The sequence below is a fragment of the Lemur catta genome, chromosome 19, assembly GCF_020740605.2.
Source record: "Lemur catta isolate mLemCat1 chromosome 19, mLemCat1.pri, whole genome shotgun sequence".
NCBI classification, from domain to species: domain Eukaryota; kingdom Metazoa; phylum Chordata; class Mammalia; order Primates; family Lemuridae; genus Lemur; species Lemur catta.
Window position 1 is genome coordinate 27,224,774 of NC_059146.1, and position 22,791 is coordinate 27,247,564.

At 42.7% G+C, this 22,791-nt stretch overlaps 1 protein-coding gene and 1 pseudogene across 4 annotated transcripts; one reads left to right on the plus strand and one right to left on the minus strand.

The window, feature by feature from the left end:
- Positions 1–8,194: 8,194 nt before the first annotated feature.
- LOC123624003 (zinc finger protein 284-like) lies at positions 8,195–19,046 on the minus strand. Of its 4 annotated transcripts, none has more exons than XM_045531514.1 (6): positions 19,032–19,046; positions 18,287–18,443; positions 14,849–14,931; positions 14,169–14,295; positions 13,916–14,008; positions 8,195–9,781 (listed from the first exon to the last, which is right to left on the minus strand). In XM_045531514.1, exons 3-6 carry the CDS (start codon positions 14,927–14,929, stop codon positions 8,235–8,237), a joined length of 1,848 nt encoding a protein of 615 aa, XP_045387470.1. In that variant the 5' UTR covers positions 14,930–14,931; positions 18,287–18,443; positions 19,032–19,046; the 3' UTR covers positions 8,195–8,234. The 4 variants fall into 4 exon arrangements, with proteins under 4 accessions (XP_045387470.1, XP_045387471.1, XP_045387469.1 ...); XM_045531515.1 differs by lacking the exon at positions 19,032–19,046 and adding an exon at positions 18,949–19,004; XM_045531513.1 differs by lacking the exon at positions 19,032–19,046 and adding an exon at positions 18,724–18,994.
- Positions 19,047–19,926: 880 nt separating this feature from the next.
- Positions 19,927–20,673, plus strand: LOC123624004 (annotated as a pseudogene).
- The last annotated feature ends 2,118 nt before the right edge of the window (positions 20,674–22,791 follow it).

Consider the following 22,791-nt stretch of genomic DNA (forward strand, 5'->3'; position numbering starts at 1 on the left):
TTGTTTTTTAATCAGATGCTTTCAGCAGTATCAAGTACTCATTTGTTATATGAATCAAAAGAAGAAAACATACAGGGCTGGGCATGGTGGCTCATGCCTGTAATCCTAGCACTCTGGGAGGCTGAGGCAGGTGGATCGCTCAAGGTCAGGAGTTCAAGACCAGCCTGAGCAAGAGTGAGACCCCGTCTCTACTAGAAATAGAAAGAAATTATGTGGACAACTAAAAATATATATAGAAAAAATTAGCCGGGCATGGTGGCCCATGCCTGTAGTCCCAGCTACTCGGGAGGCTGAGGCGGAAGGATCACCTGAGCCCAGGAGCTTGAGGTTGCTGTGAGCTAGGCTGACACCACGGCACTCTAGCCTGAGCAACAGAGTGAGACTCTGTCTCAAAAAACAAAACAAAACAAAACATACAATATTTTAAAAATTGTATCCAAAAGAGGGAACATGCAAAAAATAAAGAAACATGAGTTGAAATGCAGAGTACACTCAGTACTGGAATCCACAGCATCATTTTGAATATTATTCTATAGCACTTGGCTCCTGGCTTCCCCTTATCCTCTGGTCTGAAGTTGGATTCTTATTTTTTGTGGCCCTAGCACCTCACGATAAATATGGTAATAGAACCATAAATTTTAAAAAAAAAACAACAGAATAAAACAGTATGCCAAATGAGAGGGTCAAGTGCTAACTGCTATACATAAATTAGCCTCTTTCATGTCCCAGCTTTGGTTGGCAGCAAAAAAAAAAAAAAAGAAGATTCCCTATAAAGTGCCTCTAACAACTCATACCTCATTAAAATTGTCAAAAATCAAAACCTTGGGTCCATCATACCGAAGTAAAGAGGTGTCCCATGAAAAAAAGAGGACCCAAATCCCCAATGGAGGGGCCAGCCTTTAGGTGACCTAAAATATCTGTTTAAAAAAAGAAAAGAAAAATGTTGATATTTTTGCTAATCTTTCTGTATTTATTTTGTCTATAGGATGGAGAGACAGCTCCTTAGTAAGGATTTCCCCAGGCTATTACCTTTTCTATTAATCCACCTTACTACTGGGTTTATTGTACTAAACCTCATTCAGTACAAATATTTCTATACATGATTTCTAAATTTACAATAGCTGGATCACCTACAGAGTACAACCAATAGCTCTACACTCAAAAGCCCCATGTTTCTTTTCTAACCCAGTCCTATATCCAACATTATATACAAGGCCATGATCCATTTTGCCATTATAATTATTATTTATGACTTTTTTCTCCTGATAATCTGTTGTTATACTGCCAAAACTTTACAGTGACATACATAAATATAAACCTTCCATCTAAAACATTGCCTCAATTCTACAGAAAGTAGCTCAATGACTACATCATCCCTCCTCTCAGATATTAAAGAGTAAAATTGACAGCGGGGAATATGTAACAGAAGAAATGGCCTGGTGGGGGGAAACATGGCAAAAATGTTTTCTATCTCTTTAAAACCTCACTCACTCTTTTTGGAAACTAAAACCTACATCCCTGCCTCAGGCCATCGGTAGGGAGGGGCAGAGGAGTGTCCTTATATCTCAGAACTTTCTGGATGGAGGCCGGGGCAGGCAGAGGTCTGGGTGGGCCTCCTGGGTGGGTAGAGATCATGGAATTGTCTTCGCTGGAAGTGTGACAGATCAGTTTATAGCCTGAAGCGGAGAACCCACCATTTAAAAGCTCTGTATTTCTGCTTATGATTAGGAAAATTGGTACTTTAAGATGGGAGTCTGCCATTTTCCTCGTTTGCTGGCAAACTAATAAATCTTTCCCTTTCCCTAAACATTTGTCCTCATTCTTCTAATGTGGCCTCAGGTAACAGGGAGATAGACACTTCCTGAGTTCCTGGGGAAGTGTGTGGGGAGAGTCGAGGCAAGCCAGGAATCAGGAGGAGAAGCATTTGCCTGCTGCTTTTTCCACTGAGAAGGAGGGACTGGGGATTGAGGGGGTGCAGCTGTGCTGGTGGTAGTGTTTCAAGTTATTGAGGGTCGGGGTGATTCCATTTCTCTGCAAACTCTTTAATCATCTGGCAGGATTCCCCAAACCTGCCTAGAGACTACAGCAGAGGGCCTAGGGTGTCCTAGTATGCTTTGCTTTCTCTGAGCCGTCTCAGGGTATTCAGTGCCTCTGGGAAGCATGCCCTGTCCTCCTTGTCAGCGTTGGCATAGCCCAATCTTGCTTCTGAAACGCACTGTCACTCCACCCACTGCCCTTCTGGGACCTCAGTTCCAAGTCTGGCCCACCTGTGGTCACCTGGGCTATCCCTGGGGCTTACCTGGCTCCGTGTTTTCGCCTTCCCTCAAAAGCAGTGGGGACAAGGAGCAGCTTCTGGGGTGTGAGGCCAGGGCGGTATCTGGTCAGCCCAGGAGAAACGGCGGTGTTGGATACATAAGTCAGTGAGTTTTCAGGTGACACCTTTACTTGAGGCCGCAGGTATCTTCATGTGTCCATTGCTGCCATCCACTCACACCAGATTTCCTTCCAGCCACCGCGGGAAGCCAAGCCTGTCCATAACCCCTCTTCCGGAATCAGATCCAAAGCGGAGCGGGAGTGCCCACCTCCCACTGTGAAGCCCGCCCACCGGCAGGAGCCCACCGAAAGAGCTCTGCTCCCAGGCGACTTGAGAACAGGACAGCGAGGGTCTGGGCCTTGGGCCAGTGCAGACTCTATCCCCCTCCCAGACACCCCAGCCCCATCACCACACCCATTGCCCCTCCATTTCCCCCTCCGCGGTCTCACCTGAGTTCAGCCCACGCTTGCCACTGCGCATGCGCGCATCAGGTGACCCACCGCCGCCTGACGTCACAGTGGCCTCAGCGGTTGCCTGGAGATAGCGTCCCTCAGGCGTTTGGGAGCTGTTGAGTCGAGGTGTGGTCCTGGCCCGTCCTTTCAAGCCGTCTCAGGGGATGGTCCTGGGATCCCAGGGGCAGAGGAGGGCCGAGCAGGCTGAAGAAACCTCCATCAGAAGCCAAGGGTCGCACAGGATCCATCACTGCCTCCCACCGCCTCCTGGGTGTGTGTGTCAGTTTCCCAGAAAGTTACCACCCCAGGGACTCGGAAGCCTGGACTGCCTGCAGCTCCGTGGGCTGTGCTGAACCCCACAGCCTCAGGAGCTACCTGTGCACCTGTGCGTGTGTGTCTCTTTGTGTGTGTGTGTGATTTGGTGTGGTGGCTGGTGGGAGGACCGTGTCTGGTGCACCGGAGCGGGGCCTTTTTCCAATCTCCTTCCCTTCTGGGGAGCCCCTCCCTGCGGTTTGGCTTGGGCTGTGTGGCTGGGTGTAGGTCGTTTTCCTCGGGGTCCCTGTCTGCGTCTGTTTGTGGCTGGTTGAGCTGGGAGGCTGCCTGAGACGGGCAGGGGTCGGTGTGGATTTGTTTGGATTTATCCTACTTGAAGTTCATTGAGCTTTTTGGATTTACAGATAAATATCTTTCTTCAAATTTGAGAAGTTTTCAGCTCTCGTTTCTTTAAATAAGCTCTCTGTCCCTTTCTCTTTTCACCAGGGACTCCTATAATGCATATATTGGTCCAACTGATGATGTCCCCAATGTCCCTTGGGTGCTGTTCACTTTTATTCATTCCATCTCTTTTTGCTGCTGAGATACAATAATTTCATATGATTTATCTTCATGTTCACTCACTCTGAAGATAATGCAGCAGGAGTAGGGGCCATGGGCCTCAGGGGCACTTACCTGTGGCTTCAGGGCCTGCTCAAACCCAATCTCATATATGCCATTTCCAAATGGAATTTTGATATGCACATGCAACTGAGAGTTATGCAGGGCCCAACAACACCCAATTTATGATGGAAAGCTCAGTTCACATGCAATTTGGTGGCCCGTGGTTAGGTGCTCTGTCTTTTCTAAGACCACTGGGAAAATCAAAAGCTGCTCCTCAAAAAGAGAGTAAGGATATGCAGAAGATGGCAGGATTTAGAGGATTTGCTCTAAAATACTAAACTTCTGTGTTTAGATACACCAATTGGGGCTGGCCAAAAGTGACAAACAGCTCAGGCCCGGTGGCTCATGCCTGTAATCCTAGCACTCTGGGAGGCCGAGGCGGGTGGATTGTTTGAGCTCAGGAGTTTGAGACCAGCCTGAGCAAGAGCGAGACCCCGTCTCTACTAAAAATAGAAAGAAATTATCTGGACAACTAAAAATATATAGAGAAAAAATCAGCCGGGCATGGTGGCGCATGCCAATAGTCCCAGCTACTCGGGAGGCTGAGGCAGTAGGATCACTTAAGCCCAGGAGTTTGAGGTTGCTGTGAGCTAGGCTGATGCCACAGCACTCACTCTAGCCCAGGCAACAAAGTGAGACTCTGTCTCACAAAAAAAGGAAAAAAAAAAAATATATATATATAGAAAAAATTAGCCGGGCATGGTGGCGCATGCCTGTAGTCCCAGCTACTCGGGAGGCTCAGGCAGAAGGATTGCTTGAGTCCAGGAGTTTGAGGTTGCTGTGAGCTAGGCTGATGCCATGACACTCACTCTAGGCCAGGCAACAGAGTGAGACTCTGTCTCAAAAAAAAAAAAGTGACAAACATCACTATCTGCCACTAACATTTCAAAAACTTTTGGATCTCCTGGATCATGGTGATAAGGGGATATTGACCCTACAAAAGCTCAGGGTACTAGGTACAGAGCTACGTATTTAATATTCAAGTGTTGTTGGGAGTCAAGGCCTCATGCACTTTGAGAGACAGAAATATGAAGAAGAAACACAAATCAGCTAGTCCCAGGTGTTAACACCCATCTGTTGACCAATTTGATGACCCAAGATAGACAGGAGGACAGATGTTTAAGTCCTACCTGGAGTCTTTTGTTGTCATAATAGACAAATATTTTGTTTAATCTGCTGAGCTGTTACAAAAAATTACCTTTGAAGATGAGATTTTCTGGTATCTGGTGACAGTGAAGAATAAAACAAAATGGAAAGGCTGCAGGCCCTAGTTTTCTGATACCACAAGCACAGAAAATTGACATAGCGGGCCTGAGACTGCTAACCTTAGAAAGCACTGCTTGCAAGATCGGCCTTTGGTTAGCACCAGGAAACATGGGGTTTAGGAGGTTTGCCACCATATCATAGCTGGAAAGATTGGTTCACTGTGCCTGAACTGTACAGTGTGGTTTATTCTGAACACTTGCTCTCCTTCTTGGAGATTGGATCTTAGTACATGCTAGGTTGGTACCTGTATGATCAGTCCCAACAAGAACCTCAGGTATGAATCATTAATGTGCTTCCATTGTACACATTTCACATGTAGTACCACGATTCGATGCTGAGGAAATTAAATGAGTTCTATGTAACACCATGCGGAGAGGATTCTTGCAAGTTTGCATTTGGTTTCTGCTAGACAGTGCCCATGAGCCTTTTCCCTTTACTCATTCTTCTTTGTATCCTGTCACTGTAATGTAGTCATGAGCACAACCATATTCTGAGTTTTCTTGGCAAATCACAGAACCCAGAAGTGGTCTTAGGGACTTCCAACCCACTATGCAAATTGAGACAGCATGGATTTTAATAAGTACCTAGCATCCTGAGACATGATAGTCTAGAAAATTAATTATGAAAATCAAACCTACCTTTATTGGACACTTTGCTAAAGAAAGCCCTTTAACCTCATACACTTAAAGTATCACCATGATGTCTAGGTATGGAACGGCATCCAAACCTGCTTTGTCCTAATTGGTTCCATACCCTTAGAGGGCCTGCTGCTAACATGCTATGTTCCATGCCCATGCACACCTTTTCTTTAAAGCATCTTTGTTGTTTTTTACCTCTACAATATATGCATACACACTCTATCTCCAGGAGTGGCCCACTGCCTGACTTATGCCTGAAGCAGAAAATCATGCACATTAATTACAAAGACAGTTTTCCACACTCATATACTTTTCTGTGTATTCAAACAAGAGATTTTTTGTTTTGAAAACTGACTTCCACATTCCTGTTCCTTAATTTTGAACTTACGTCATATAATGTAGAACATTCTTATTAGTTGTTATTACTGGCAAATGATTAGCATTAACAATTTTTCAACTTTTATTGCACATAATTTCTAAGGTAAGATTTATGTTCATTGAGAAATTAAAAAATAATGTATGAAGTTATAAAATGGAAAATTGCCAGGAAATACTCATTGCCAGAAAAAAAATCAGTAAGTTTACTCCTTCACAAAATATGTACATATGCACTAAAAAAAAACCCAGAAACGCATACAAATCTTGATTATTTTATGAAGGTTACAATTTGATTTCATAAAGCCATTATGTTCTTCTTTCATAGCACATCGATGGCATCATTTAATTGGCTTCATGTTATCATAGAATAGACACAAATTCCTACTGTTGAACACTTGTTCTTTCCACTTTAAAATGGAGTGACATCATCAAGGTGGTCTTCTACTTTTCAGTGTTTTAATCTTATAATCACAATTTTCTATCTTATGATTTCCAAATCAAAACGTTGCTCATTAAACATTCTAACATGTACTACTGTCCAAAAGACATTTTCATTACCAAGAATATAAAATGTCACCCTTGACCAATAATGAACACGCTTGATGAAATTACCAACTCCAGTAAGTTTCTCTTGGCACTTATTTCATAGTTGTTTTCATATGTTCTTTTATATTTTTAACAAGTTTTGGTTTTGTTTTTTTTTATTATTAAATAGATACAGGGTCTCACTATGTTGCCCAGCCTGGTCTTGAACTTTTGGGCTCAAGCAATGCTCCCACTTCAACCTCTCAAGCAGCAATGTTAAGGTTGTAGAGATTGACAGCAAACAAAAACTCTAGCCTCATGGAGTTTACATTCTACTGGACATCGATTTTGGCATAATTATCATTAGCGATTTGTAAATGCTGAACACTCTTATTCTCTTTAAGACCCGTCTCCTGAATTATACGTATTAACTGTCAAATTTCTGAACGAAACCCTCAGTTCACCCCATAAAAGTTTTCTTCATTATATGTCCCAGGACCACTGACTATGGTGAGCTATCGCTGAAACACTGACTTAACAACAAATGTTTTCCCTCCTATATGGCTAAATTTTTTAATTTTTTTCTTTTCTTTTCTTTTTTTTTTTTTTAAGAGATGAGGTCTCACCATATTGCCCAGGCTGGTGTTGAAATTCTGGGCTTAAGTGATCCTCCCACCTCAGCCTCCCAAGTAGCTGGGACTACAAGTGCATGCCACTATGCCTGGCTGTGTGAAATTTATCACCAGCATGGATTCTGTGATAAACCGTAAGATATGAACTCAAACTGAAGTGCTAACCAAGTTTCTCGCTTTTAATGTTTCTCCCCTCAGACAGCTTCCTATATTCAAATCATGTTTCTCCACTGTGTATACACTGATGTCTCTCAATAGAATTGAGCTGTGAGCTCATGGCTGTTAAAACAAAGTGAAGACTTTACCACACACATCACATTACTAAGGTTTCTCTCCAGTGCAGACACTCTGAAGTTGAAGACTTGAGACCTGATCAAAACATATACCATACTCCCCACACTTCCATGGTTTTTCTCCCACGTAGATCCTTGGATTCAAGTGATCTACCAATCCCACTACTGGGTATATATCCAAAGGAAAGAAAATCAGTATAGTAGAGATATCTGCAGTGCCATGTTTACTGCAGCACTATTCACAATAGCCAAATATGGAATCAACTTAAGTGACCATCGACAGATGAGTAAAGAAAATGTGGCATATATACACAATGGAATACTATTTAGCCATAAAAAATAACAAAATTCTGTCATTTGTGGTAACACAGGTGAGCTTTGGAGGAAATTATGTTAAGTGATATAAGCCAGGCACAGAAAGATAAATACTACATATTCTTACTCATATGCGAAAGCTAAAATGTTGACTTCATAGCAGTAGAGAGTAGAATAGTGTGACTGTTAGAGGTAGGGAAGAGTGCATGGCGGGGAGGGGAGGATAGTCAAAGGTTGGTTAATGGATACAAAAGTACAGCTCATTAGGAGGAGTAAGTTCTAGCATTCTACAGCACTGTAAGGTGACTATAATTAACAGCAATTTAGTGTTTATTTTCAAATAGCTAGAATAGCAAATTTGGAAGGTTCCCAAAACAAAGAAATGATAAATGTTTGAGGTGATGGATAAGCTAAGTATACTGATTTGATCATTACACACTGTATATAGATACTGAAATATCAGTGTACCCCATAAATATGTACAATTATGTGTCATTTAAAAATAATGATAAAAGCATATCAAGATTCAAGCGCCTCTTACAACCTTTCTCACAGTCTTCGCATTTGTATGGTTTTTCCCCACTCTGGTCTCTTTGTTGGTCTTTAAGGTATGAACTATGCACAAAGCTCTTCCCACAGTCCTCACATTTGAATGGTTTCTCTCTGCTGTGGAGTCTCTGATGCGTTAGGTGAGTTGAGGCCCATCTGAAGTCCTTCCCACACTCCTCACATTTGTATGGCTTTTCTCCAGTGTGAACTCTCTGATGGGAATGAAGTTTTGAATTCTCAGTAAATCTCTTGCCACATTCTTCACATCTGAATGGTTTTTCTCCACTATGGAGTCTCTTATGTCTCAAAATACCTGAGGCCCAGCTAAAACTCTTCCCACATTCCTTACAATTATAAGGTCTCTCTCCCGTGTGGACTCTCTGGTGCAAGTCAAGATTAAATTTGCTAATGTAGCCCTTTCCACATTTCTTACATTTGTATGACTTTTCTACACTATGGGCTCTGTGATGGGAATAGCGTCGTGAATTCGTATAAAATCCCTTCCCACGTTCAAATGGTGTTTCTCCAGTATGGATACGCTGATGTCGCGATAGACTTGAGGACCATCTGAAGCTCTTCCCACATTCTTTACAATTATATGGTTTCTCTCCTGTGTGGTACATATGATGCTTATAAAGATCTTGCCTACAAATGAAGCCTTTTCCACACTCCTCACAATTGTATGGTTTCTCTCCTATGTGGACCACACAATGATTATTAAATGCTGATCGCTGGCCAAAGCTATTAATGTTATCACATATATCATATCTGAATGGTTTCTCTCGCATGTGAACCATGGAATGTCTATTAAGATTTGATCGACTACAGAAGCTCTTACCACATATATCACATTTGAATGGTTTCTCCCCAATATGGATTCTCTGATGTTCCTGAAGCTGTGAATCGTGAATGAAGGCCTTTCCACATTTCTCACAATTATAAGGTTTCTCTCCTTTGTGCAATCTGCAATGAACATAAAGTCCTGATCTACGACTGAAGCCTTTGCCACACTGCTCACATTTGAATGGTTTCTCTCCAGTGTGAACTTTCTGATGAGTTTGCAGATGTGAGTTCTGACTGAATTCTTTACCACACACATCACACTTATAGCATTTCTCTCCCATGTGGACTCTCTGATGAATACGAAGAGCTGATCTGTAGCAGAAACTCTTTCCACACTCATTACATGTATGAGACTTCTTTCTTGAGTGTAATTGCTGCTGAAGATCAAAGACAAAAACATCACTGAAGAATTGTTTACGTTCTTTATGCTGGTAAGTTTTCTGTCCTATGTGAATAAGAGATAGTCCTGCCTCAGTCTGGTAGGGGACATCACCTTGTTTGGAGAACTGAGAGCTATTTATCATGGAGTCTTGAGACCTGGTTAAGTCACTTGCAATTTGTTCCCAGATCTGCTGGCAGGAAAACTCTTCACGCACTCCTGCTTCTGGAACAGTCTCCATCTCAGTTTGGACCTTGCCTACTATAAGGACACAAAATTATTAATAAAAGAGTAGATAAATGAACCCTCTGTTTGCTGTTATCAAGATTTCACATTTAGAACATGGCATGAAACTTTAATGAATACAGAGAATGTGCAGTTTGTGTTTTCCAAGCACGACACATTCTGTGGTTTGCATGAGACCAATTTAGAACCATACCAAGTCTGATATTTGAAATATGTGGTAGAAATAAAAGACTGTATTTAAAGAATTAATAATATGATACATACGGTTAACCTGTTTCTATTTCACTAATTTCCTAGTGTAAAACCTTGCATGGTAAATTATGTAACTCATAAAATCTGAATCAAAAGGAACTTTAAGGGTAGGAGGGCTTCAAGATGGCTTACTAAGGAACCCAGCACTTGGCTCCACAAAGAAAAAGCAAAATAGTGCGTAGATAATAACACATCGAATAGCATCTAAGAGAGATCATTGGAATTCAGCAGAGAGGTGACAGGAAACACAGGAGGCATGGAAGGAGAGTGAAGCAAGGCAGCCGTCCTGGCTATCATCGGCTGACAGCCCAGGGAGGCTCCCCAGTGCTAGAGAAGGTTAAGTGAGAGCTCTCCAGTGGTTTACGTTCCCACCATGGACTCCTGCAATTCTACCTATGGGAGAACCCTCAACCCTCATATCCCCTGAGGACAGTATAGTGAATTGCCTGGGGTCCCTGCAATGGCACTGCTCCAGAGAGGGAGCTCACACGGGGTCCCACACAATTTCAGAGATTCAAGCAGCTGCATGATGGCACTATCTTGAGAGCCCCACCCCCACCAGACTGCATCTTGCCCTGGGATCCAGCAGCCCCTGTATCTCCATATCCCTGGAGCCCCACTGACATCATCCCATGATTACCCAGAGGGTTGCAACAGAGCAACACCAGTTGGACTCAACAGTACGGCAAGTCCCCAGCACTCTAGGCCATACAGTGCGTGTCCTACACTCTGGGGAACAGGGTTGGGGGGTACAGCACACTGGGGAGGCTGCCCCCCATACAAAGGGAACCAAAGTATGCACTCAGAAGATCATGAAATCTGCCTGCCTGGGGCAGCTGCCAACTAACAGCAACCCTGCCCCCCAACAGCAGGGCTGCAGCATACTTGTGTGTGCCCTCAGGAAAGAGTTTCCCTGTGTTCTGCTGCTATTGCCTCTGCCACTGAGGGATGCTCCCTAGAGGCTTGGGGCCTGGGGAATGTTCTGCACCACCCACCACAGCCTATGCCCATGTGGGCCTTAGGACAAGCCTGCTTCGCTCAGTGCCACCTCTCCTAGTACCCAAGCATGCCATCCTGGGGCCTAGGGATTGCCCAGTGCCATGTGTTGCCTCATGCAAAAACAAGAGATCTGACAAAAACCCAGGCTGTCTGCCACTGGTGTAGCACACTATTTGGGGCCCTAGGGATAACCCTGTTCCCTCTTCCAAAGCCTACACCTGTACACACCACTGAAAAGCCTCCTGGCACCATGGCCCCCACTGCCCTAAGCACACTGCCTAGGGACACTGGGATTGTCCTGTCACATTGGTTGCACTAGGAGAGACCACACACCATCAAGGGACCTAACAATAGGCCCACAACATCTGCTGCAGGCAAACAAACACATCATCCGGAGGCTTGGGGACTGCACACACTAACTACCACACTGGCATCCACAAACTCTTCCTTGTGGCCAGAGCATGGGCCCACCCAGTCTGCTGCAACTACCACTGCTGGCACTCACCTGCATGTGCCACCTGGGGGCCTGTAGACTGGGCCACACAGCCCACTGCTGCCACCACTAACACCAGTGCATGTAGCCTAAGAGCTTGATCCTACCACCATCCCACCACCATTACTGCTATCACTGGGGCCATGAATGCCACCCAAGAACTTAATGACCCACCCACCACCCAGCTCACAGCTGCCACTGCTGGCACCCAAGCAAGTTGCCTGGAAGCCCAAGAAGTGGACTGCCTGGACCTGCCAACACTGGTGCCACACATGCCACTCAAGGCCCACGGACAGACTCTGCTACCGCTAGGGATTGAGGACAGACCCACCTGGCATCCCCTACTCCAGCAGAGCCTCACCACATCCTCCACTAACAACCACAGGCTAAGCCCCCAAGGAAATTATAGACACCAATGACTCAGTTCATAGCCAAAGAAATCATACAGAAACTGTACTACTGCATACACTCAGATGCAAAGCCAAAGTGCCCTACCTGACAAACACCAAAGACATTCCTATGGGAAAAATTCTTCCTGTATGAAAGCCAATCTAAAAAATTGGAAGAAGTGATTATTACATCAGATGTGCAGATTATCAATTTAAGAATGAAATAAACATAAAAAAGCAGGGAAATAGGACACCTCCAAAGGAACACAATAATTCTGTAACAAGAGATTCCAATGAAAAAAAATTTATGAAATGCTGTAAAATTAAAATAATATTCAAAATAATATTAAAGAAACTCACTGAGATACACAAGAACACAGACAAACAAAACAAAGAAATCAGACAAGAAATTCAGGATAGGAATGAGATATTCAGCAGAGATAAATATAAAAAAAAAACAAACACAAAACCTGGAACTGAAGAATTCAATGAATGAAATAAAAAATACAATTGAGAGCTTCAATAGTGGACTAGATCAAGCAGAAGAAACAATTTCAAAACTTGAAGAAAAGTCTTTGAACATAACCCAGTCAGACAAAAAAGAGAACAAAAGAAAAAGAAAAAAAAAAAATGAAGAAAGCCTATGAGACTTTTTGGATGCCATAAAGTGACTAATATTCAAATTTTTGGTGTTCAAGAAGGTTAAGAGAAAGGCAAAAGCATAGAAAACCTAAAGAATAGCTGGAAAATTCCCAATTATACTGAGAAATTTAGACATTATGATACAAGAAGCTCAGGGATGCCCACATGGATACAACCCAAAAAAGTCTTCTCCAAGGCACCTTATAGTCCAATTGTCAGAAATCAAAGACAAATAGAGAATTCTAAAAACAAGAAGAGAAAAGTATCCAGTCATATATAAGGGAACCCACAGCAGAGCAAGAGCATAGATTTCTCAGCAGACACCTTCTAGGCCAGCAGAGAATGAAATAGTGTAGTCAAAATGCTGAAAGAAAAAAAATTTGCAAGCAAGAATACTATACCTAGCAATGCTATACTTCAAAAATGAAGGAAAAATAAAGTTACAGGGAAGGCATGTTGTTCAGTGTGGTCATAAAAATCATACTTAGTCATTTCCATGGGATGTGGGTCAACTGCTCACACATAAAAATGCAAGCACAATGCAGGAACTTATGAAAGTTGGAATTGTATAGGCAGCCATTTGAACACAAAAACACATTCTGCAGTATCTCTTTTTCAGTCTAGTTTGTGTATAACTTATTAGCTATCTCAATGATTCCTGGAGAGAGTGAAGTCCCCCCTCATCCATTAACTCTTTCATCAAGTTAATGAATATTTAGATATCTGTTAAGTAAGTTGCTGCCTTTGAGGATGTAGAAAGGGAAATAAGAAACAAGGAATACGAGCAGTCCCTAGGTATTGGTAAACCAAAGTGAAGCCTTCTCCCTAAGAGCATCCAGAAAAAAACAAAGCCCTACAAACACCTTGATTTTCGCAGTGAGAAGTGTCTGATTTCAAGCCTAAAGAACAGAAAGATAATAAATTTTTGTTGTTTCACCTGCTGAGTCTGTGGTAATTGGTAATCAGCAACAAGCGATGCTGTGATACAGTGTCCTTATCAGGACAGGGAAACAACAGGAAGGACAACGTGTCCGAAAATGACACAGGTAGAGGGAGAGGACAGATGTAATCAAAGAGGCAGTAAGGGACAAAGAGCAGACCACAAGGTCACTAAAAGGCAATTAAGAAGTTTTTACTAATAAAAATCAGAAGTCATAAAGGCTTTTGAGCCCAGCAATGGCAATCTGACTTGCATTTCCTAAGGATCATTTTGGCTGCTACGCAGAGAACAGAAAGGCAACCAGCTGGGAAGGCAGTTGTTACAAGCTGGGAAAGAGGTTAGACAACTTAGACCAGGACAGGGGAAATGAGAATGGACAGAAGTAAACAGACAGAAGAGTCAGAAACAATAACATACAGTTGCTTGGTTCTTACCTAAATTCCCTTCTCTATGGGTTGCTGCCTTCATCATCCAAAACTTTTCTTCCCTTAGGATGTGGAATGTATCTCGTGGGAATGGTTGATGCTCTGTGAACATGCAAAATACATGCTTAATCCCAACACATTCTAAGTAAAAGCCAGCTAAAATTTACCAGAAATTTAAATTCCGACTGCATACTCAAACATCCCAGGATAAAAAGTCAGTCCTGAGACCCGATGTTCCATTACATAGGGCACCTGTCCTCACCCACTGAGAGCAGGTTCCTGAAGTTCTCCAGCATCACATCTTGGTACAATTTCCTCTGGGCAGGGTCCAGCAGACCCAGCTCCTCCTCAGTGAAGACCACAGCCACATCCTTGAATGTCACTGCCTCCTACAACATCCGACATACATAATTTCAATCTTATGACCAATGATTGCTGGGAGAGAGGCAGCACTGCGCAGGCAGAAGGGATGGGTGTGAAGGTGTTCTGAATGTTGAAAGACATAGGTCAATGCATAGATTTCCCACTCATTCTATCTGTATCCTCACAATGACACACACTGATTTTCTTGAGCTCCACCAGAAGTGAAATAATGAAAGAGAAGTCCTGTACTTTTACTTTATGCACTCACAGAGTCTACTTGGGAGTAACCCTCTAGGGATCTAAATGTTGCGTTTCTGGCTACACGTATTCAGGTTTTAATGAATCTTGCCAATTGCCAACACATAGCAATGAAGTCCCAACTGTACTTGATAATGTTCATTATCTTCCTCTTTCAAATTTGAACCCTGGGTGCTACCATTTTTAATACGTGGCAAACTAACAAACTTATGGTGACCTTCGTGGGACAGCTATGCAGTGGTTCCTCTGTACACTCAAGGCACAAACTACAAGTTAAAGTAGTGAGATGGAATTGTAACAAGAGAAGCAAGCCTTACTTACCTTGAATGTTGTCATTTTTCCTCCTACTTTGGGGAATTTGCACAGTCCTGAGTTATACAGTTCCTGGGAAGTCAGAATCATGCCTGCAAAGTACCACAGAAGGCAGAAAGAGACGTGAAAGGGTGGCCAAGGATGCTGCCCACCTACATAGATGTGTATCGTGCATTAGCACGTGAGTGCTCACAGCAGCATTATTCACAATGACTCAAACTGCAAACAACTAAAATATCCTCCTATGGGTATACAGATAGACAAATTGTGGCATATCCATACAACGGAACGTTATTCAGCTATTAAAAGGAATGAAGGGCTGAGTCATGCTACAACATGCATGAAGACTGGAAACATGTGAAACGAAGGAACTCAGCAACAAAAAACACCACAGATGGTATGACTCCATTTATATGAAATGCCCAGAACAAAGAGAGAAGGTACATTACTTGTTGATGGGGTTTGGAGTGAGAATGAGAATTGTAAATGTGCACAAGGAGTCCAATTAGGAGACAAAATTATCTAAATTGGATTATGGTGATGGTTACTCCACTTCACAAAATTCCTAAAGTTCAATAAATTGTACACATGAAATGGGTAAATGCTATGATATGTAAAATGCACTTGAATAAAGTTGGAAAAAATAATTGTTAATCTATATGCCATTTAACTCATCAAGACTCAAATCTGAGTCCAAGTGATAAAATATAATTGAACAAATGAATGAATAAATGGGGAGAAGTGGAAGCTCATCTTTACAGCAGAATGCCCACTAATAATATATCTCCCCATTAGAAACTTTATTAGTATTATTTTTTTGTTTTGAGACAGGGTCTTCTCACCAGGGATAGAGTGCAGTGGTGTCATCATAGCTCACTGCAAGCTCAGACTCCTGGGTTCCAGTGATTGTTCTGCTTTAGTCTCCTGAGTACCTGAGACTACAGAAGCACGCCATTACACCTGGTTAATTTTTTTATTTTAGAGACAAAGTCTTGCTATTGCTCAGGCTGGTGTCAAACTCCTGGCCTCAAGTAATCCTCCTGCCTCAGACTCTCAAAGTGTTAGGATTAGAGGCATAAGCTACTGCTCCTGGCCAAAACTTTTTTATCCTCTTAAATAAAAAAGTCACTTTACAGTGGACAAGTCTGAAAGACACCACTTTGGCCAGGTGAACAAAGTTGAGATCACTAATGAAGGGACAAACCGACATCAATTGGCCCCTGTTATGCTGCAATGAAAAGGATACCTTACTACTTCTGTGGCATCCCCACCAACTATGCATAATCTGAACCTAAATGTGATATAGGTGAGACAAACACCAACTGAACATCTTTCTATGAAATAAATTGCCTATACTCTTCAAAAATACCAAGCATAAAAGGACAAAAGCTGTGGAATCCTTTCGGATTAAAGAAGACTATAGAAATGTGACAACCAAAGAGAATGCATAAAATTGGACTTCGAACAAGCGTTGGGTTGAAGGGTAGAGTATGGGACATTTATAAAAACTTTCAATGAAAAACAGAACAAATTTAAACATGAAAGCCCTGATTAGAAAACATGATGTTATATGTTATCTAGCACTATCTAATAGGTAACACAATTAATATCAGTACTCTTTTAATAGATATCTAATATTTAATAGATAATATTCTCTAGTATTGTATCTAATATTATCTAACATGTTATGTAAAGACACCCCATGATCACCCTGTATGCAGGCTTCCTTGCTGCAAAGAGCTACATTAAGCTGTCTCTGCTTACTGGTACGTTCATGGTGGTATTTGGATGACAGGCATCAGCAAAGCAAACAGGCAAAATGTAAACAACTGGCAAATTTGGGTAAAGGGTTTCTGAGAATTTCTTATACTATTTTTGCAACTTTTTTATAGCGTTGAAATGATATAAAAAGTTTTAAAATATCAAGAAGGATCACTTCTCAGCCTTTTGGCTAAGATCAAGCGTAAAATATCAGGAAAGAATCATAAGAATATTAGCAATGGGAATTATAAGGGTAAGCATAATAAAATACGGCAGTTCACTAGTTTATGGTCTCTTGGCATTATCTGGAAATTTCCATAGTTGAACAGATAAAAAGAAAAGTATAAAAGTTTCGTTAAGGCTGGGCGTGGTGGCTCACGCCTGTAATCCTAGCCCTCTGGGAGGCCGAGGCGGGTGGATCGCTCAAGGTCAGGAGTTCGAGACCAGCCTGAGCAAGACCCCGTCTCTACTAAAAATAGAAATAAAAAAAAAAAATTATCTGGACAACTAAAAATATATATAGAAAAAATTAGCCGGGCATGGTGGCGCATGCCTGTAGTCCCAGCTACTCGGGAGGCTGAGGCAGCAGGATCGCTTAATTCCAGGAGTTTGAGGTTGCTGTGAGCTAGGCTGACACCACGGCACTCACTCTAGCCAGGGCAACAAAGTGAGACTCTGTCTCAAAAAAAAAAAAAAAAAAATTTGTTAAAATGTTCCTAATATATAAATGTACACAAACAAAAACTAAAAGGAAACACATCAGAAGCTTAACAGTTGGTATCTTTACATTCCAGATTCATGGGTAATTAAAAAATTTGTTCTAGTCATATTTCTCTAATTTTTGAATACTCCACAATGATATCGTTCCACAAAAACATGAAATATTTGCAATAAGTGAAACAAAATAGTTGACACAGGCCAGGCACGGTGGCTCACGCCTGTAATTCTAGCACTCTGGGGAGGCCGAGGAGGGTGGATCGTTTGAGCTCAGGAGTTCGAGACCAGCCTGAGCAAGAGAGAGACCCCGTCTCTACTAAAAATACAAACAAATTAGCTGGGCAACTAAAAATATATATAGAAAAAATTAGCCAGGTATGGTGGCGCATGCCTGTAGTCCCAGCTACTCAGGAGGCTGAGGCAGGAGGATCGCTTGAGCCCAGGAGTTTGAGGTTGCTGTGAGCTAAGCTGACACCACGGCACTCTAGCCCCGGCAACAGACTGAGACTCTGTCTCCAAAAAAAAAAAAATAATAATAATAATAGTTGGCACAATTTTATAAAACTCTTAGACAATTCCAAGGCCTGTTAGCCTTGCTAGCAAAGTCCCTTCAATCAAATCCTAACTTACTTTGCCCACTTGATTCCAGCTAGTTCCTATGCCTCAATAAAAATGTAGTCAAGAGATTACAAACTCAGGCTCAGAACCCAGAATCCCTACAGGCCAACCCCAGCTCCACTTCTTACTAGTTGGGTGACTATGGGCAAGTAACTCACTCTCCCTCCGTCTCATCTTTAAAATGGAAAAAAGCAGTACCTTTCCACAGATCCATCCTGTGGCGTAAGTGCACTTAATAAAGTTAGCAAGTAAGTCTTGATGATTATCAATATCCATGCCCGAGAACACACATTACACATTCTCAGTTGAAGTTAATATATCTGTAAAATAAAAAAGCCAAGTACCACTTACGTAGAGCTTTGCTTTCAGTAACCAAGAAGTCACTCCGTACAGTCCTCTTTGAAAAGTCAGCCTGGAGAGCTGCGAAATGCCCTGACCTTGTCCTCGCCTTTGGTAAAAGTTAAATGCTCCCTTCCCTATGTGGAGGATGGAAGCAACCTTCTCCTTCCTAAAAACAAACAAACAGAAGCAAAAAAACAAAACCGTGGTCAGAAGGCATCTGGGATCATAAAGCGTACTGCAGAGGTCAGAGAGAGGGGCCTGGGTCACTGTAGCTGGAGCTCTGAGACCGCCTCGTGGGAGACTAAGAGATCGCCACTCACCATCTAACGGGAACTGCTCTGGGGGCTTATGTTCCTACCACCTCTTTCAGTTCCCAAAATAATTCTATCAGGATGGTTCCAAAATCTTCATTTTAAAAACAAGGAAAAGATTAAGTAACACCCCACCTTTATACTGTAAGGATGTGACCGCACAAGTCGGGTGGAGGAGGCAGCCTGGGCGAGCTGAGGGCCCAGGAGACCCTCCAAACAGGCCAGACGCGACCCGACCCAGTCACAACAAACTCCCCCGTCCCACCCCGGAATCCCCCGGAGAACAGCTCCAAACGCAAGAGGGTTCCGTCGACAGGAACAAACACCTCCGCTCTCCGCCGAGGTTTCTTTCCCCCTTACTCAAATTGCGTCGTTGCGAGCCCCAAACACACCCGGAGACCTTCTGAATGACCCCCCCCAAACGGGAAAAATCTCAAAACTACCACGGAAGGCAGCGCAGCAACCCACGCCCGGGGACCGGAAGTGCCCGCGACTCCAGAGCGCCTGGACTACACTTCCCAGAATTCCCCGTTTTCCCGCCTGCGCCACAGTGCCCGTGGTTCCACTGAGCGTTTGGTCCAAGTTTCTCTGAATGCCCAGGGAAAACGTCCACAATAACACCTGCCAAGGGGAACTGTTGAGACTACACCTCCCGCAATGCCCAAGGGGTACCGATCCCATAGCCCCCGAGCGCCTGGCCAGTAATGGGGACTGTTACATTGAGAGGCGTCGTTACCTCTTCCTGAGTCCGCAAGCGAAAGTACTGTATAGACACGACTTCCTGAAGCCTAAATGCCTCCAATTATGACAGGAGTATTACTGGAAACGGAACAAGCAGGGAGATACAATCTTCAAGGAATTAATGAGAGTGGTTAGCGGTCAGTAGATGACTGAAAGGAGGCTAATGGTTAGCATAAGCTGACAATGTGAGGCTAAAACTAAGAGTTTAAAAGATGGACAAAGCAGAATGGCTTGGGAGGGGCAATGAGGAGCGTGGAAGGTTCCAGCCCCTACTCCAGACACTGTGTGATACCACTGGTTTGGTAGGAAAGAGGGCCAATGGGGAAGCTATATTCTCATGTAAAAACGCTTATTACGTTTAAAGTTTTCATAGTATTAATATTCCTACTAAGACATAGAAACACCAAATTTCAGATAAGTTAGTAAAATGCTCAGCATCTCAACGCAAGTATAACCGTTGAAGAGCTTGGCATTATTATCAATGTGTCACCCAAAGCTTATGATTTGTTGCAGTAGTACTGAGGAGGATTCTGTAGGTGACAGCGCATGTTTCACTGAGGCAGGAACGGGAGTGCGAGCAGGAGCAGGGTAGGTACCATGGCTGGGATCATCACCATCCAGGAGGTGAAGCGCAAGATCCAGGTTCTGCAACAGCAGGCTGATGATGCAGAGGAGAGAGCCGAGCGCCTCCAGCGGGAAATGGAGGGAGAAAGGCGGCCCGGGAACAGGCTGAGTCTGAGGTGGCCTCCTTGAACAGTACGATCCAGCTAGTTGAAGAGAAGCTGGATCATGCTCAGGAGCGCCTGGGCGCTGCCCTGCAAAAACTGGAGGAAGTGGAAAAAGCTGCTGATGAGAGTGAGAGAGGTATGAAAGTGATTGAAAACCGGGCCTTAAAAGATGAAGAAAAGATGGAACTCCAGGAAATCCAACTCAAAGGAGCTAAACATATTGCAGAAGAGGCAGACAGGAAGTATGAAGAGGTGGCTCGTTAAGTTGGTGACTATTGAAGGAGACTTGGAACGCACAGAGGAGCGAGCTGAGCTGGCAGAGTCCCGCTGCCAAGAGATGGATGAGCAGATCAGACTGATGGACCAGAACCTGAAGTGTCTGAGCGCTGCTGAAGAAAAATATTCTCAAAAACAAGACAAATATGAGGAAGAGATAAAGATTCTTACCGATAAACTCAAGGAGGCAGAGACCCGTGCTGAGTTTGCTGAGAGACTGGTAGCCAAGCTGGAAAAGGCAATTGATGATTTGGAAAATATACTGAAATGTACCAAAGAGGAGCACCTCTGTACACAAACAATGCTGGACCAGACTCTGATTGACCTGAATGAGATGTAGAGCACCCCAGACCAGCCCTGTCGCAGCTTCTCCCTCTGACCCTGACTCCGCCTGAGGCCAGCCTGCCCGAAGCTGACCTTTAAACTGCGGGCTGATCTTTAATTGGAAGGCTGCTTTCTCCTTTTGCCGTCCCCCTGCATCCTCCACCCCACCTATCATGTCTTTTTCGCCAAACTGTCTCTTCCCTCTCTTCCCAGAGATTCCAGCTGGGCTAGAGGCTGAGCACCTTGGGAACATTTAAGGGAATGTAAGCACAATGCAAAATCTCTTTAAAAGCATGCTGTGATGTACACATTTTGTAATTACCTTTTCTGTCGTTGTGTAGCAATCATTTGTAAAACATTCCAAATACTTCCACAGCTCTGATGCAGCAATCTAATCCCTTTCTCACTTTTGGAAGGTGACTTTGCAGCTTAATGCATATCGCCCTCTCTATAGAGGAGGCAAAAAGGTATGGGCCTGCTTTACTGAGAACCAAACAGAGCCCAGGGAAAGACTCCACCGTGGGAAACCTCATTGCTCTGTACAAAGTACCAGCCAAACCTGAGAGGTGATCCCAGGAGGAGTAAGCCAGGAAAAACAAACAAACAAACAAAACCCCAACAAAAACATGCTGTTCAGGTTTTTGGCTTTAAGGTATCTTTGGACAATTTTATTTTTTTCATTAGAAGCGACCAAATTAAGATGGTGAGACCAGATTTTTGTCCTGTTCCCTTCCTAACCACTCACAGAATGGATCATGTGCCCCTTACTTTAAGTTGACCACTTAATTGCTCTCCCACCTCCTTGAAAGAAAGAAAATTATGTTTTTGCTACTGATTTAGCTGTATGAAACTCATCTCATTACCCTTTTCTGGGTCTGAAGCTGCTCTCTCTGAAAGTGCCATCTCATTGTGCTTTGTATCAGTCAGTGCTGGAGAAATCTTGAATAGTTTATGTAAGAAACTTTGCAAATTTTATATTATTTTGAAACTTTGCTTCTTTGGGTTTGGGGCACCCTGGCCACCCCCATCTAGCTGTGAGAGCTCTCTACAGTTTGTGGGCTGGCGGTGTGCTGATCTTTTAAAGTTTTTTCCCCTGCCCAATCCCCACTTTTTGATGCGGTTTCTGTGAGGTCTGTTAAGTGTACATCCTGTAGCTTATTGGCTTAAAATGTACTCTCCTTTGGTGTGGTCTCTTTGGGGCCGACTGGGAGAAAGAGAAAGCCAATAGTGCAACTGTTTTGATACTGAATATTGACAAGTGTCTTTTTGAAATAAAGAACCAGTCCCTCCAAAAAAAAAAAAAAAAGAATGTACTAACATGAAGCGATTTTCAGGATATTGTGTTACTGCTTTGGAAAAGTTTATGTTCATTGAGAAAAGAAAATGCATAAAATTATAAAATGGAAAAATGCCAGCAAATACTCATTGCCAGACACAATTAGTAAAGATATTTGTTCACACATTATGCATGTACACTCCAAAAAAACCCAGAAATATACAAAGATTTTACTTGATTATATTAGGAAGGTTAGAATCTGATTTCACAAAGCCTACGTAACATTCTTTTCCTTTTATTGTATGTCTATCCCAACATTTAATCGGGCTCATGTTATTACAGGAATTAATACAATTCACATAAATTCCTGTTGAACACTTGTTCTCTCCATTTAAAATGAAGTAACATCAATGTGATCTACTTTTTAGAGTTTTAATTTCATAATCATAATTTCCTATCCTATGATTTCCAGATCGAACAATCACATCATATACATTCTGACAGATACTGCTTTCCAAAAGACCTAATTTTCCTGCCAACAATAAAGAGCGTGTAAATGTTACTCCCGCCGCAATAATAAATACATTTTATAAAATTACTGAACTCCAGTAAGTTTCTCTTGGTATTTCATAAGACAGGGAAAGAATGTTGGGTAAGGTGGACAAAAGATGTCCTTCAAATTTGGCATAGCTTCTACCTGACAAGTTTAATGAAAGAAATGCTACAGCAATTAGAAGGCAATCATATCAAAGCCTGCATGGAAATGCAGAATCACAAACAACGATCAATTCAGAACCAAGAGAATTTTTGTCAATGTAACTATATCTGACACTTTAAAAGTGTTACTGTTGAAAATGT